A 17,187-nucleotide genomic window follows, 5' to 3' on the forward strand; every position below is an offset into this window, starting at 1 on the left:
AACGGAGCGGCCGGCGCGGGGCGGACGGGGGCGCCGTGGCGCGGGCGCGGGGGGAGCGTGGCGCGGCGCGGCGCGGGGGCAGCTGCCGGTGAGTACGGGGCCGGGGAGCGGCGGCAGTGGGAGGGCGGTGGCAGCGGCAGCGCGCAGCTCCCCCCGCATCGAGGGATGGCCGGGGCTGGCGGTACCCCGGCTCCGGCCCGCGGGGAAGGTGAGGGGTGGCGGCGGGTCCGGCCCCACGTGGGGACCAGGGTGCTGCTGCGGGGTTCCGCTTGCGGTGGTGCATAGGGCGCGCAGCTGCGGAGCGGTGTCACTCGGTCAGTTACCTATCTATAGGGGCAACGTGGAAAACGTGTTGAGCATCGCACGTCGCGGGGAGCCCCGTGCAGCGGGGACGGACCCCGGTATTGGGCTAAGCCTGTTACCGGGATTGGCTCGGTAACCCTTCCAGGGACAGCAGCTCCTATCCGGGCGAGTTAGTCTCTCTGGCATCGATGTGGGAAGCGAAGTGCCGTGAAACTTACCGCGGGGAAGGGACAGGGGAGAGTTTTTGCATAACACCCTTCAAACCAGTCTCTCCTGTGCCTCACACAAGCATTTGAGGATGCGGTGCTATTTGTGTAGGAAATTTGCCCTAGTGCTCTTGGCTAAAATATTCATATTGCTTAGTAAGCTGAAAAACGTCTGGCTCCTTTCTTTGCCCAAAAGCTGGCCGTATTCCAGGGATGCTGTGTGTCACCTTTGGCATAGTGTCAGATCAAGACATGGGAAAAAGTACGTGTATATCTTTAGGACCTATAAGGCATAGCTGGCCTATGTGTTTGTAATTCTAAATGTACTGGGTGGATCTTTCATCATACAGGATTTTATATTTAAGTCATAATAAATGCCTCCTGACTATGGCCAGCCAGCAGCCTGCTTCTTGGACATCAAGCGATGCTCCCCTCAGTGTTGCTTTGCTGGAAGAAGTGTGGGGTGGAAATGGGAGGGAGAGAAGAGTTTGTTTGTGAACGTGAGCGAGCGGCAGGGGTAGTGTGTCTCGTGTTAACCAGCCTCTCCCCAAACTGGATGCTCTTGTGGTAAAGGAGCCATCTGAACGTCTCCTGCAGAGATGCCAGCTGAAGTGCTCCTCCCTGATTTCAAGTGGGTTTCTCTCACCTGACAGGTGAATCCACCGCCTTTGCCGCCCTTTGGAAGGGGAGAGCGGGCTCGCTGCCACGCGCTGTGTGCGCTGTCACTAAAAGGTGCGGAAAGGCAGTCCCCGAGGAGAGCAGTCGGTGTGCTTTAATGTAAGGAGTTGGTTGCCACCTTAAAAGCCCTTCACCTTGGACTGACTAGTCTGGTTCTTTCTCTTTCGTGGCTCTGAGGCCTCCCCAGGGAAGCAGAGCTCCTGCTGACTCAGTAATGCAACAAAAGGGCTCTCTAATTGCTGTAGTGACGGAGAGAGTAGCGCTTCATGGATGTGCCTTGTTGTGCCTACCTCTTTTCTTCTGCATGTTAGGATATGTGTACAAAAAAAAAATCTTGGCTATCCTGTAGGTTTCAGCAGATACTGACTTGACAGCTTCTTTCATTTTAGAGTGTTTAAAAATGTGGGTTTCAGTAGGTACTGTCAAGACTAATCTACGCTTTCCAGCTGCTCTGTGTTAGTCTGTTGTGACTGCCTTTGGGTGTTGATGGAATAGAAGATGATGTGTGATATATCTTAAATATAGGGTGAAGATGTAAAAGTGTTTCTACCCAAGGTTTTTTTAATGAGTCTGTGAACCCAAGGCTTTTTAATGAGTCTGTGAATCCTTTTAGGTTTTGCTTAAGCTAGGTCAACAGCTGCTTCATCCATGTTTTAGGTATCTGTGGAGTTGTGGATTATTTTTTTTTTTGCTTTGTAAACTGTGCAGTCGAGTAAAATGGGACTTGGACTCGGTTCATCTTGTGCTACAGAATGGCTTGTAATTAGTGCAGCGTGTCTTGCTGGTTGGGCCTCAGAGAATGATCTATAAAACCTGATACAACTGATACTAAGTAGGCTATCTTGTGTAGCATCTAAAGAGCATGTGTTTAGCACCCTGAGGTATTTGCGTAAAGTGCTTTAGTATTTGCTGACTTTACTGTTTCTCAGATTGCCTGGGGGCAAAGTGGTGGGCATCTCTGGAGAGCAGAAGCAGACTACAGTCTTGCGAGGCTGTCCTGTGGGCGTCATGTCTGGGGTATGTCTGCACCCCCTTTCCTGAGAAATGCTGTCCCTGTGCCATGTGTCAGAAGATAGGTACCTTTTTCCTCTCCTCTCTTTCTTAATGTTGATCCATAGCTTTAGTCCTTTATTGGAGGTTTGGCAGTCGGCCAGCTGAAGGCAGCTCTTGCCTTCCCCAATATATCATTTGGGGCTGACCGCCCGTCTCGCAGTCAATCAATGTCGTTTTATTGATCCAGCCGTAAGGCGCTACTAGGCAGCCTTTCTCCTCTCCTCCCATCTCGCGGAGCCTGTTGGCAGCAGAAGCGCCAGCAGAAATGAGATATTTTCTGGGAGTGGTGCGGGGGATCGGGGACCTCTACATTTGCTGAGCTTGGAGCTGGGCTGGTTGCCCCCCTGGTTGAGAAGCGCTTGCATTTTAAGGGGTGAAGCAGGTGGAGAGCCCTCCTAGGCACCTTGGGGATATCAGCTGGCCTGGAGATGGGAATGGCATGGCCTGAGGCTATGCGTGGGAGATGATACATGGTACATTTTCGTTCTGGGGTCTTTGCTTTCACAGCTCTGAGCCCTGAACACCAAATGCCTGTTGAATGAAGCTGAGTTGAAAAAACTGGCGTGCAGGGAAACTGATACGGTTCTAGCTGGAGCTGACTGAATTCAATACCGAATACTTGATTCATTCATTACATACAGCTTTTTGATGCAGGGAACCCAACTGGTTTTAGAAGTCAGATCTGGTTATGATTCTACCTGGTACTGCAGTATTTGCCTCACCACGACACCTTCTGCACCTTTGCGGGTTGGCTGCTTGAATGTGGCAGGCTGCTGGGTCTTCTCATCTCGTGCCTCTCCCTGTAAGTGATAAGGCTACGTTAATCTGTATTCCCCGCGATCTCAGAGCTGGACTGTTTGGGATCTGAAAATGGGTAATTGTTACTATATTCATTTTTCAACTCAGAATTCGTGCAGGGTAGTCTGTGTCATCAGAGGTTTTTCTGTTAAATGTTATTCAGATGCCCTGATAATAAGTGAAGCTGTTTGACTTTCTAGAGAGCCCTTTGGCATATAGGCTTACAAAATAACTTGTTTAAGAAGAGCAGGCCCTTGAAGTTCAAGTGCCACAATTTTCCTCAATCTCCTTTTTTTTTATTTTTCCTTTTTTTTTTTCTTTTTTTCTTTTTGTTTAAGACTAGTTTTTCTTAGGCATGCCACAAAACTGCAGATGCTGAGCATTCTTGTGATAGCTGCTGTGTGACTATTTTGCTTTGTTCGTGTTTTGAGTGCTCTCTGTGAATTAGGCTGCCTTTTGTTTTCCCTTGGCAGTTAGTATGCTAGAGCTCTTGTTAGCCTATATGGAGCTCCTTATTTTAATGAGACCAACTTCTCTACTGGCTGTTCTGCTGTTGTTTTATTTATTTTTTTAATCAATGAAGCCTCTTACTGCGACTCTCTTGGGACAATAGCTTTCTTATGCTAAAGGAAAATGTATTCCTCTGGACAAAGCTGTGGGAAGCATAACATGCTCATTAGTAATGCTTGGTATATACACTGCCCTTCCCTTGTTCATTCATAGAAGGAAAAATGACATGAAGGAGAGGATGTCTCTTCTTTTTTTTTTTTTCGTCCCTAGAAATAAAAGGACGGGGAAAGATATCACTTGAAGTGTCTCTGATAAAGTTTGAGAAGCGCTAGCAGTCCTGATAGAAGGAAGTGGCTTCAGTCTGAAAACAAACCGGTTGCTCGTTTGCTGGTCGTAGAGGTAAGTTGTTTGAAATGTGTGGTCCTATGTAGCCTGTGAGGTTGAAGGCAGTGGGAGGGAAAAATGGGGAGGAAACGGCACTGTTCTGCTTTCTGGGTAAGAGGAAGGGGGAGAATTTTTATGAGAATTGGGTCTTCTGTGATGGGCTATTCAGCCTTTTGCCGTAGGAAGGTGAGGGTGTGCAACAGATGGAGGAGACAAGAATACTGTCTATAAAGCTTAAACATCTGGGACAGGAGAGGGGAGTTATTCATTTTTAAAGGAAAACAGATGAGTTAAAATTGTCTGACTATGTCTGCAATCTGGTTTCCAGCCTAATCAGGCAAATGAAGTTTTATTGCAGCTATTAAGTAACGGAGCAAGAAAGTTGTTTTTAACTGATTTCAAGTCACAGATAAGTACATTTTGACGTTGTAATGCCTTCCACTACCACTGTGGAGAATTATGTTGGGGAAATTCCTTCTGGTGCGTGTGTATGCTGCTAGCCTGGTAACCCTGTGCATCTCTAGACCTGGAGCCTACGTGGAGAGACTTGCTGATCCCCAGCCCAGAGTAGAGTTTGTGCTGGGTTTTCCCATGATTGAAAGCATTGCTGGTAAATACTGTGTTGGCTTCAGGAGAGAAGGCGTTGACCAGATTGCCTTTAAAACTTCTCTTAAGGATTTTTTTTTGCCAGGGGATTGTCTTGATAACCATATTGCTACAATGGTTTGCAGCATTCTGTTGAAAACTTGGGCATGTGCTAGCTGCCTGGAAATCTAAGTCAAAATCCCAACAGAAATTAATAAAAACATTGATTTCTCTCATGTATCTATGCAAGAAGAAATCTCATTCTTCAAAATCATTTTCTTGCTTTAAGATTTTCATAATCTTCAAAGTATTTAATGTAAACTCAGGATGCTTATATATGTGTATGCATGCACGTACAAGATACATATGTGATAGCTGAGAAGGAAGGAGTGAATGCCAACACTGTTAAATCCAAGAATGGTTGGAAGTATTAATATTTCTCTTTGGCAAAGTAAATGCCTTACAGCTCCTTAAAATCATGCAAACCTTTGAGTATTATTTATGCATACGAAGTTAGTTGCTACTTTGTGCTGTAATAACTGCTGCTTTATTTAAGGGCAGAGAACTGAAGTTGACAGAATACTGGATCAAAACCTTAGCTGCTAAGATACTTCCCTCTTTCCCCCCTCCATTTCTGATTAGACTCGCTCGTATTTTGCCAAAACAGCACTGCTGGGTGTTTCTTGGAATTTTCATGAAAGCAGGAGGGACTGTATTAAAAATTCTCTTCTCTTTCCCCAGGGGGGAGAAACTAATGTAAATGCAGATGACCATGCAGAATGCAGTTCAGGTAAATGCCTTTTGTAATGTTTGAATTCCGTATAATACTTTTTTTATTCAAAGGTCTACCCTGAAGCAGAGGAAATGCTAGAATCCCCAGAGTTATCTCTAGTTTTAAAAAAAAAAGTAATAGTTTTCCCATTTTATAAATGGAGCAATGTGACAGGATAGATAACCCAGTGTTATATCAGATAGGTGATCCTTTCTCTTCCTAAGTGCTGTTACCTAAGAAGGTTTTGAAGTCAAAGGCTGAGATTATTTAAAAACTTGCTTAATGATTAAGAGGTGTTTTTAAAAACTCTATATTCTAGTTAATCACTTAAGTATAAACAGATATATTTTATACATGCACTGAACTGAAGGAAAGTAGTTAAGAATATCAGAAGGACTCTTCGTCTTTGGGAATTTTGTATGTGAAATTTCAGTGTGGTCCTTTTCTTGAAATGTAAAGGTACCTCTCAGTTTGAAAATATGCAATCCTTAAGAGAAATGCTAAGGATTCATGTTCAAGAAGTGTGTTATGTTCTTGCAGGGGAATGTGTTTTGTCTTTTAACATCATCATTTTAATGATTTAATCACAAAATGCCTCTGAAATGTTTGATCAGAGAAATCAGTAGTAAATTATATGATAAACCGCAGATTTCATTACTTAAGATGTGCTGAGGAAAAAAAAACCCCACAAATTTAATGTATGTTTTCTTTATTTAATATGCAGGAAAGTATGTAATTTTAAATCTAAACAAGTCAAGAGAATGAATGTAGTAGTACTTTTGATGCAGGAGTTACTAATGAGAGCTGCGCCGTTCGTGATTACTGTTGTGTTGGCTTGGTGTATCTCTCTGAAGGGGAACGAACACTTACTCTTTGAATAACAGATCTTTAGCATAATTCAGAAGTGCAAGTTTTCGTCATCTGACTGCAAATATTAGCGCTCGCTGTCTTCAGCTTACTGAAACCTTCTGCAGGTGTGGTTTGGAGACGACCTTCCCTTGAGTCCCCGAAGTCCTCTGACTCCCAGACATGGGCCAGGCTTGGCAGATGTGTGCCTGTATGACCAATGGATATCTGTGCGGCATGAAGCAACTCTGGTGCCTATGCAAGAAGATCTGTCCATCTGGCTGTCTGGCTTGCTGGGTGAGGTTAAAAATAAATCACTGTCTAATAAATTTCAAAGCACTTTCCAATATTCCAGTCAATGCTGACGCTTAATATCTATAGTACAGTTAAGATCTGGTGTATTTGAGCCTGAATGGCTAGGAGAATTGCATTAAAATGCATGCTACGGTTTCGGATTTTATTAGCTGCCACCTCTTAGAGGTAGGATGATTAATCGTTCTAATTTATATTTCTGAATCTTGTTAGTCTAATTAAAATCTAATTAAGTGGATATTTGATTTTAGTTTACTTACATATTTCTACTAATTTTCGGTCTTTAACACTGTAGTAAATTATATGATGGATGGAATGCTTTTTGAGTTGCCTCTAAGTTCATATGAAACTTTACCTTCTGTGGAGTAACTCTAATACTGACCTTCTTTTTTTAGGAATAGAAGTCAAAGCAGAACAACTGCTAGAAGAACTTGATAATGGGGTACTACTCTGCCAATTGGTTGGTGTTCTTCAAAACACAATTAAAAAATGTTGTAGCTCAAATAGTTTAAGGGTGAGTCATATTGTGATTTTTTTTAATACATAGATAAAGTCTTTAACTGTAAGTAGTAGTAAAAGGAAAGCAGGTGAGTGAGGCTTCCCAACGTGGCATTCTGTGTGCTGTCTGTCTGGAGACCGATTAACAACAGTGTAGCGTTATACATGGATAAACTGTCCTTATGCAACAAAGGACTTATTCACTTTGTTAATCAAATCCTAATGTCCTTACTAGTTTTTTAGTTTGATTTCAGTAGAAGTCTTGCCAGAGGAAGATGTAGTCCAAGTCTGGAGTTTGTTCCCCTGATAACATCAGTGTGGGTTGGTAACAAGATATCCATTGGCACTTGGTGGAATGTTTTATTCCAGAAACTGGTGGCTAAACTCTAGTATATAGGATAGCCATGAAAACATCTGTATTGAGATGTACCTGGAGATGCGCTTCAGTGTTTTTGTTAGGAACCAAGGCTGAGTTGAAACGCGAATCTCAAGTAACTTGCAGTCTGTGTTTGTACAATGAAAAATAGTGGTGTATCACTGTGGAGTATAAACCATGTCGTGATGGTGCAGGTAGCATATGTTCAATGTACAGGTACCCAGTATAGCTACAGCAATGCTTGGATTTGTCAAGTAGTAGATCGCCAACTGATGTGCCCTGATTGGTAGTGTTTCCCTTGGGGACAGGAGGAACCGTTTCACATATCCAGACCATTTTTTTTTCCAGATTACTGTTTTAGCTAGGAAAACAATAGCTTTAAATAATGGATATTTACCAGTAAGTAATATAATTACTAATATTAGAATTATTATTAATTCGGGGGGGACAAGACAGCAGTCTTAGGATGCCAAATGGCACTTATACTAGCGCCATATGAATGCTGCAAATCCTTACGGTTTTTTAAGGGGACAAGACGCCCAACTTGTATACCTTTGAACTGTTTCTTTAGTTTTGAAGATAGCAATTTAAAAACAAGTAAGTACTGAATTGTTTTAAAGGAAACTGCCCTTTGCTCCCTTCTGATTCCCTCTGCTTTCTAGAATGGGCTCTAAAGTGTTGAAATCTGGCAGCAAAGTGTAGCTTAGTTGATTTGGGGTTCTCTCTGCTCGTTCTGCTGCTATGAACAGAGCTTGGGAAGGGGGAATAATTGTCTAGACCTGTGAAACCACCAGTAAGACTTTTACCCCAGCATGTGGGAAAGGTTCTGGGAGAGGTTGCAGAGCTAAGGATTTTTCGCTCAGTGACTGCTCACAAAGATAAGGTGGAATGCCTTCAACATTAGCGTAGTTTTTTTAATAGAATACATGGTGGGTTGAACAAAATAGTTACTAACCACTGTTTCTGTACTCCGAATTTAGAGTTTCTTTTCCTTTGCAAATATGCTCCGAAATCTGTTGGCAATGTTGATGTGCACAATGTACTTTTTGTTTTCTTCCCTTGCCAGAATTTTCCTATGAGAAAAGTTCCATGTAAGAAGGATGCTCCATCAGGATCTTTTTTTGCCAGAGATAATACAGCCAACTTTCTTAACTGGTGTAGGGCCATTGGAGTTGATGAGACTTATCTCTTTGAATCTGAAGGTTTAGGTAAATCTATCTTTTTGTAAGACTTGCTTTGATCTGTATGTGGATAACTACCTGGTCAGGGAGATCTCTTGTGTGTGGTCTTGTGAAGCCTTTGTCACAACTGTACCCGTCTTGTGCAAGCTATTAATGCTTTCATTTATTTTAAGGCAGTGTTCACATAAAAGCCTTGAAAAATCAGTTCAGTGACTGCTCTAACTTGCATGATGCTTTTCCAACCTCCTAAAAGTGCTGTGTGGGAGGAGGGGAGGAGTGACAGCTGTGCAGCAAACTCGCATGTTTTTCTTCAGTAAAAAGGACTACTGAGAAACAGAGGAGAAAAGCATCGTTTCGCTTTCCCTGTGCGGGAAGACCACAAGGCCATGGAGTCAACTCACAATAAGATCCTTTATTTGGTATTAGAGCTCATTCTTGTTGCAGAAAACCCTCAGAATAATGCATTCATGACTGCTAAATTTGGTAACTACATCGGGGCGTTGTGCCTGAAGTGACAACAGTCTGTTGGTAATTAACATTTACTTCAGGACCTGCCTGACATGACTCTAAACCATTTGTATTTTCCCATTTAATAAGATAGTTATAAAAATAAATATTGCCAACTGTGTTTATGCCTGCCCCAGTGCACAGTCTGTCCCTTACAACAAACAGCTTCTAGACTGATACTTCCAGATGGCATAACATTTTTTTGACTGTTAATTAAGAGGAACTGTGCTATTATGTCAGTAAAAATTAATACAAACCTTTCTGTGGCAAGCCAAATACTGTGGGTTTTCTTTTTTTTAAAAAAAGGGCAAAATATCTGCCTGTCAAGTAGAATAGCAAAAAATTGCAAAGTATCTGTGTTTTCAGTAATCAAATGAATTTGTTACTGTATTTACTAGATTTTCTTGAAGTCTTTGTGCCATTTAATGCTATTTAAATGGGAGGCACTGTTTTCATTAACTGCTTTTCTTTTAAGCTCTCCTCCTTGCTAATTGGACTGCCCATGCCTTCTCTACTGGATAAATCATCTTTTACAATAGTTGAGAAAATATCCTCTTTTGCATCTGTCTCATTCTGGTTTTACTAGGGAGTGTATTTTTTTCAGTGCCGTGAAATACAGATGAGTAGGAGAACTGAGCTATAAGAAAATTAGTTTTAATATTTTTCTCAGTTCAACTTGTATGAATTGCATTGCTTAAACATCTTAGTTCCTATAAGTGGATGGGTAACTAGAACCTGTTTAGCCTCCCTGAGATAAGCAGACCGGATTTCTTAACGCTGTGGCTTTCGCTCATAGCCAAGAAGCGTTTTGAAGTCTGATTGTAACTCTTGACACAAGCTTGCTTTGTGGCATAAATATCTTCTGTGAGCCTTTTTGGCAGTCGAAATGAGCAGACTTGCAGCCTCCTTGATGAAATGTTCTTTCCACTGATGTTCTCCATCAAACTTTCAAGCTATTCTTTATGAATGAAGTAGGGGAAAGACAATTTGACAGTTGTCCTTTTCCCATCAGATACATATAGCGACACCTCCTGAAAAGTGTGGATGGCTGTGAAGGAAATAAGTGGCTCCTGAGACAGCAGAAAGGGAGAGTAGCCATCATGGGATGCCCTTTGACATCAAGCCAAATGTCTTGATCTCTGCTAGGGATTTTTCTCTTCTGGATTCAGGCAAATTATGCCTCTTCTGTTACAGCTGACAAAAGCACTTACGGGGAAAAAAAAAAAGAAAGGTGAAATGACCTCTAGTAACTTTTAGATTATGGCTGTGCCAACTTTCTTTTCGAGATTTACGCTTCGTAATCAGATTTTTCAAAAAGTAGACTTACAAACTGGAGTAGATGATATAAATAAGAACATCTGACTTCATACTCACCTTATACTTCAGGAAACACTTCAGTCTTATTTAAGGCAAAGTCATTTTAAATATCAAATTGAACATCAGAAAGATGTTAGATTTTGTCTGTAAATATAGAGCTGGCTCATTAGGCTTCTCTTCAGAGTGAATTTCCAGTTTCTACTGAATATTGTTACTGCACAGTATGAAGAAAGTCAGACTGGTTTATATAAAATGTTACACCATATGAAAATTGTATCTGTGGCTTTTCACATTTCTTATACTTGATGATGGTGGGGTAAAGAATGGTGCCGTGTGTGGTGGAGAGGAGCTGAATGACCTTTCTCCCAGCCTTTGGTTTCTGAGTTATTAGGCAGTACACCTAGCTGGCTAAGAAAGCACAGGGATGGTTTGTTTTCTAGAGCATTCATACAACTGTGTTCTTAGAACATGTTGAGAGCATCTCAATTTTGAGGCTTAAATGGGGGCAGAGGAGGAAGCAGTTACTTGTGCGTGAAATTTTTAAACTATTTTCTTTCTCTGTCATCGGCCTTGTTTCTTTTTCCTGTTTCTTGCACGCCTAAAGATGGAAGTTGCAAGAAACCAAAACAGACATTGCTTTGCTTCTGCCTCTTCTATTCTTCAGTGCAGCGGTAAAAATAATTGAATTTTTTCATTTCAAAGTTGTCAAGAAAACCCAGAGCAACTGCCATGGTCACCTACACACCGTTTGGCTATCGCTCCACTCTTCCATCTCATCTTCAGCTCTCCTGATCATGATTTAGTGTGTCTACGCAGTTGAGTGGCTTGCAGCTGCTAGAGGTGCTCTGAACTGAGGGGTGCAAAGCAGCCTCTGCGTTGGGCGCTAGCTGGGTTAATGTGGGCGCAGTCCTTGAGCAGCAAAGCCTAGTGCAAAACTCTGTGCTACTAACGTATCTGAAATAGCGTTGCATCTTTTCTGTGATCACAGCCAGTATCTGATACTTGCATCTGAGTGTTTGCCTCTTAAACCAATGTCATTCACGCCTCCCTCTTACGGTCAGGGGTTTTGACCCTCTTCCTCAGGTAGATCCTCACAAAGATACCAAATTCTGAAGAAAACCTTTGGGTGGATGGGGCAGGAGGTGGAGGCTGATAGGGAGGGGTGAAATGAGGGTATAGAACGAGGTAGGGGAGCTGCCACTGGCAAGTGGTATCTTCTACTGGAACTGGGTGAATCTGCCATAGGGATGGACCCTGCTGGCCCCCAGAACTTTTAAAGAGATAAGAAAAAGGATCTGTTGCTTACTGAAATGGTAACAGTCACCCAGATTATTCTTCCACAGCCGAGGGTTTAAACCACTTGGGCTGACTGGCTGCATAGCCACCCACTTGTCAGCTAGAGGCCTTGCCGCGTATCTCCTACGGTTGTTCTCCTGGAGAGAGTGTGTGCCTATCTGTGTCTGTATGCACAAGCGTGAACAGCTGGAGTGTATTTTCCTATTTGCAGTTGTTGAATGCTTTTCATCTTATTATTCATATTATTCATGCTATAATATATTTGGGGATAGGGAAGGGAAAGTTCTCAGATCTCTTTCTTTCCAGTTCACATCAAGGAAGAACAGTGTAAAATCAAATAAAGCGTATTTCTCTTAGGAGGTGAAGAAGAGTTTGATTTCAGGAGTGCCAGGATGGGTTTAAACACTTTATGAAATAGAAAATTAGAGTGGAAAGCATATAGTACTTTATCCATGATAAAGTAGCTTGCCTCCGGGTAGAATGATGGCAAAGTTATAGTCATCTATTCCTCATTTCCCCTTCTCTGTACCTAATTGCACAGGCCTCTCCACAGTAAATATGAGCTGTAACTCCCTTTTATTCTCTTCCCTTTCAGTTTTGCACAAGGATCCAAGACAAGTGTATCTTTGCTTGTTGGAAATTGGACGCATTGTATCCAGGTATGTGATCCATACATGCTCTTAACAAGAAATTGAAGAACATATTCTATTAAGTAAAAGCTAAGACAAAGTTAAGACAATCTGCGGTCATTAAGTACAATGCAGTAGATGTTAATTCCGTGCACAAAGTAATGAGTAGCTTTTCTAGGACCACCATACAATATGAGTAGTTTTTAAAATATTTATCAATCTTTTATGGAGAAGTGCTGATCCACACTGGTTTTTATAGCCGTATGTTTAAATACTACATTCAGCTTATAGATACATGTACATCGTGGAAGAACTCAGTGAACGTCAAATACAGTTTTAAAGTTTTTTGGCAGGTATGTCTTTATCATTCTCTAAATTTAGACTTCTAATTTATTTCTAGTGCAGAGCTGGAAGCTTTAAGATAGTTTATCTAAATTGGATGTGACCTAAATTGTGTAGTTTTGACAGTATTTTTACTGCCTTCTCTGGTAGCTCCAAGACCACCTTTGGGAGGACTTCTACTAGAAACTCAAGAGTTGCTCCTTCTCTTTGCATTATCAAGGCAGTTTTTCCTCTGACTGATGTAGTGCTGTTCCCTGTCAGTCAAGCTACTCAGAATTTTGCATGTTTCTTATCATCAGTTTCTTTTTGTTTTCTTTAGCAATTAAACTCTCTACTTTTGTATTTGTTTTGAGGTATGGAGTTGAACCTCCAGTACTAGTAAAACTAGAGAAGGAAATTGAGTTAGAGGAAACACTGCTGATGACCTCTGGACCACCGTCACCTATTAGCACAGCCAAGTCATGTTGTCAGCATGGGGAGCTACATGAGGCAGTAAGTACTACTTACTTATTATGATATAGGCTTTAAATCAAACTCTAAGTTTAGTACTTGTATGATCTGGCTCAGTAAACATAAGCTGTTTTTCATCTAATATTTGTGAGCCTCCTTAAATAGAAAAGAGAAGGGTATGCACCTCTTTTTTTTTAAAAACAACTATTTTTTTTTTAAAATGTAAGCAAAATGCTGTCGTATATATTTTGGAGTTAATGCGTCAGTGCATATAACGTGCCTTGATTTCCCCCCACTCCCCTTTCATTGCTTCTTTGAGTATAAGAAATACTCTCATTCAATTTTTCTGGTGTGTTAATATTCTATCACTGTAATGTACGCTTGTCTTCAATTTGATGTTTTCATAAAACTTCATCAAATGTTAAAGTAGGCTTTGATGAAACTCTTTTGAAAAAGACTTTAAATAAAATCTCTGTAGCTGTACCGATTGGAAATTAATATGTATGCAGAAAAGGAAATGATTTGTACATCTTGTGAATTCGTCCAAAAGGAATGATAAACAACTTTCCTATTTTGCTTAAAAATGCATGTTGAGACTTTAAAATTAATTTATTTTAAAGGTCCTCTGTGTTATAATGTAAAACTTCTGCTTCTTTGGGAAAGTCAGCCACCAGATCCTCGCTCTCTCTGAAAAGTCTCACAATTCTTCCTGCTCGGCAATAGTCTTCACCTTCCAATTTGTTAAGTTTCTAAGTGGCTGTAAGAGGCACATCTTCACTAACCCTGGACCTATTTGGGGGCTACCTTTCTCTTCCTTTCCCTGGTTTCCTTCTTGGGTGTCGCATAGAAGATTAACTTACAAAAGCCTTACAAAAAGTTAAGGAGAATGCTGAAGTAGCCCTGGGTCGGGTGTAGCAATGGATTCGGTCACGGGAGAGACCCAGGCACTTGTTTCAATTTCTAGAGACCATAACAGTGTCTTTATAAGACTGTGGTGCTACTATGCATAGTGTTTGCATAGTAGCTATGCATAGTGTTACGGACAAATCTTAAAAAGGAAAGTAGAAATTTGATGCTACTATGCATAGTGTTACGGACAAATCTTAAAAAGGAAAGTAGAAATAACTTAAAATTGAAGAAATAATGAAAATTGGATTGGAACAACTCGAAATATTTGTACATACAGTTTGTTCTTTCTTTTGATCTTATTCTACATTTTGAAGCTCAGTGTAGCTGAGATTTTCTTGTGAGGGAACAGAATTCTAGTGTTTTCTTAGATTATGAGATGAAGATATCAGTATCTTTTCTTGTAGTAAATATCTCAAAAACTGTTAAACACATGCTTCTGTCAAAATACTAACGAATGCTTTCAATTTTAATAACTAGGTTAAACATATAGCAGAAGATCCTCCCTGCAGTTGTTCCCATCGATTTTCAATTGAATACTTATCAGAGGGACGTTATAGACTGGGAGATAAAATACTCTTCATACGAGTAAGTAGTTTCTCAGAATTCCAATTTATATTCATAATGGGGAGAGAAATGCTTTTAAGTGGAGTACCTCATTTTTATGGTATTGTTTTAGAATTACAGAATGATTTAGGTTGGGATACCATGTCATCAAATCTCCTATTCAAAGTAGGTGTAGCTATTTAGATATTACAACTATTGATTTGACAACCACACTAAACTAAGCAAGTTAATGTTTTTCTGTGGTGTTTCTAAAATTTCAGTAGCAACTTGCAATATAAATAAGGGTAATGCAGTAGAATATCCTGAGAACGTTGCTTTTTCAAAATCTGGATGCTTGGGGTTTGTAATTTGTAGGATAGTTGAGCGCTGTCTTCAGCAGGCATAAGAGTTTCTGAGACTAAAATGTTAAGAGGACATCCATAATTTGAACAAAATCTGTATCCAAAACTCTGTATACTAAATAAAGATGCTGACAGAATGGTTAAAATGTCTTCTGTATATATGCTTTCATTGTTTCCTGATGCATAATGATTGTCTCTGCAGCAGAAACTATCTAATAAGACAATTGGGAAGTATAAGCCTTATTTATAACATAATTTCTCTTTTTTTTTAAAACATGTTTCTCTGTGAGAAAGGAGGTCCTATTTTTAGTCAATTTCAATAGATTTTAATGTAAGATGAAGACATAGTGCTGCATAAAACAAGATAGAAGTTTCTCTTGTTCTTCTGCTCCCACTCCCTCTTCCCCCGTTCTCAGATGCTACATGGCAAGCACGTGATGGTACGTGTTGGTGGAGGCTGGGACACTCTTCAAGGTTTTCTGCTTAAATATGATCCGTGCCGAGTGCTTCAGTTTGCAACTCTGGAACAAAAAATCCTGGCGTTTCAGAAAGGGGTCACCAGTGACAGTGTCCCCAGCTCGTCAGCTAGAATTCAGGAGCCTCCTGTCATGAATCCAATGTCAGCTGTCAATATGTTTCAAAAACAGCCAACAAAACCCCTTACTCCCGTTTCAGCTCTCGGGGCCAGCGCCAAGAAGGCTTTATCTAAACGTCCTCGGTCCCCTGCCCTGGCATCACCCAAAGTGCCAGTGCCCCCACCCTCCACAGCCAAGTCACTGACCGTCAGGTCCAAATTACAAGGGTCTTCAGCTGTGCAGTCTCCTTTCAAACCATTAGCTGGCACCTCAAAGAAACTGGAGTCTCCTGCACACAACTCACCAGCTTCTGCTCCTTCGCAGCCTGTAAGCAAAAGCTCTTCATCTGCAGGAACGAGAACGGCTCTTGTTCACTCTGAAACATTGCGCAAACGTATTCGGTCCCCCGACGCTCCCAAGGTGAAATTTGCCCTGGCTCGGAGCTCCCCGGCACCAGCGCTGCATCCTGCCCTCTCATCCTCTAAAAAACAGCCGTCTCTCTTGTCTGGGACAGCTGAAACGATGGCTTCAAAACAGAATTGTGTCACCGCTAAATGCAAACCTGTATCTGTCACTAAAACCAAAGCGAATTCAGTTGCTCTGAAGGCTGCCCGGCCGCCTGTTACAAACCTGCGTGCTGTTGCCAAGTTTGCACGTTCTCAGCAGCTCCTTGCAAAACCTCCTTCTGAAAATACTATTCAGACCTTAGGAACTGGGTCTCAGCATCCTCAGAAAGCTCCACAAGCAGCTTCTGACCTGGCAAGGAACCGGAAAACTGCTTCAGTCCTAAAACACTCAGCCTCTGCACCTTCCGTTGCAGTTAGCAAGGCATCAAAGTCGCCACCTACGCTGGTATCTACAAGCAGAAACATATCGTCAGCTGTCAATAAGCAGCCAAATGTCAGTAAACCCCCTCAGGTTGGACCCACTTCATCCAAACCTCCTGAACGCACTCCCTTATCTGTTGTACGGCTTCCTCAAACTTCGGCCAAAGCAGCAGTGACCAAAAAGCCAGCGCAGCCTTCCACAAAAGGTCAACCTTCAACCAAAAACTTGCAAGCAAATGAAAGCTTGGCCCCAGCAGCCAAGAAGCCTCTTCCTAAGGGAAAATCAGCAACGGCGTGTAACAAAGGAACGCCTGGTGTATCAAAAGGTCCTCTTATGAAAAGCAGGCAAGATGATCACTATTTTGTTATGACAGGGAGTAAAAAAACCAGAAAGTAAGCTTATTTGTTACTTTCTGTGGAAGTCTTAATTTCATTTGAATGGGCCTCTAGTATCTGCTCCACTGAGGACAAGGAAAAAAGTTAAATAACACTACCTTTACCATGAAATATTAGGTATAACCTACACTTTTCTGCATAACTTATAGTAAGAACTGTATTTATTTTGCAGTTTAGAAACTTCTATTTGAATATATGCAGACGTGAGCTTGCTTGCTGTATAGCACCGTGGAATAGAGAATATCCCTGTTTGCTGCTAGTCTGCCCTGCTGCGGGGAAGGTGGGGGAGAGGAAAGGGGAGCTAGGGCTGCCGCTTTTGCTGCTGCTCGTTTTCAAGAGAGCGAAGCTTGCCCAAGAAATGTCTACCCAGGGCAGAGCCTGAGCGGTTCTGGTGGTTCTGGCACATCTGCATCGAGGCCCGTGGCAAGCGATAGAGATGTGCGCAAGCTGTAAAAGTTCTAATACCTCAAAGAAAACTATGGGTGTTTTTAGTTCACCAGTGTCCCGGAACCCAAATTTGGGTCACCTGCAT

At 41.7% G+C, this 17,187-nt stretch overlaps 1 protein-coding gene across 1 annotated transcript; it reads left to right on the forward strand.

Annotated features, from left to right (window-relative positions):
* The first annotated feature begins 5,277 nt into the window (after positions 1 to 5,277).
* GAS2L3 (growth arrest specific 2 like 3) lies at positions 5,278 to 16,656 on the forward strand. The gene is made up of 8 exons (XM_075157383.1): positions 5,278 to 5,307; positions 6,264 to 6,432; positions 6,843 to 6,961; positions 8,388 to 8,529; positions 12,218 to 12,281; positions 12,947 to 13,085; positions 14,430 to 14,537; positions 15,274 to 16,656. The coding sequence occupies exons 1-8, from the start codon at positions 5,278 to 5,280 to the stop codon at positions 16,654 to 16,656; spliced, it is 2,154 nt and encodes a 717-aa protein (XP_075013484.1).
* Positions 16,657 to 17,187: the final 531 nt, after the last annotated feature.

The sequence above is a fragment of the Calonectris borealis genome, chromosome 1, assembly GCF_964195595.1.
Source record: "Calonectris borealis chromosome 1, bCalBor7.hap1.2, whole genome shotgun sequence".
Lineage (NCBI taxonomy): Eukaryota > Metazoa > Chordata > Aves > Procellariiformes > Procellariidae > Calonectris > Calonectris borealis.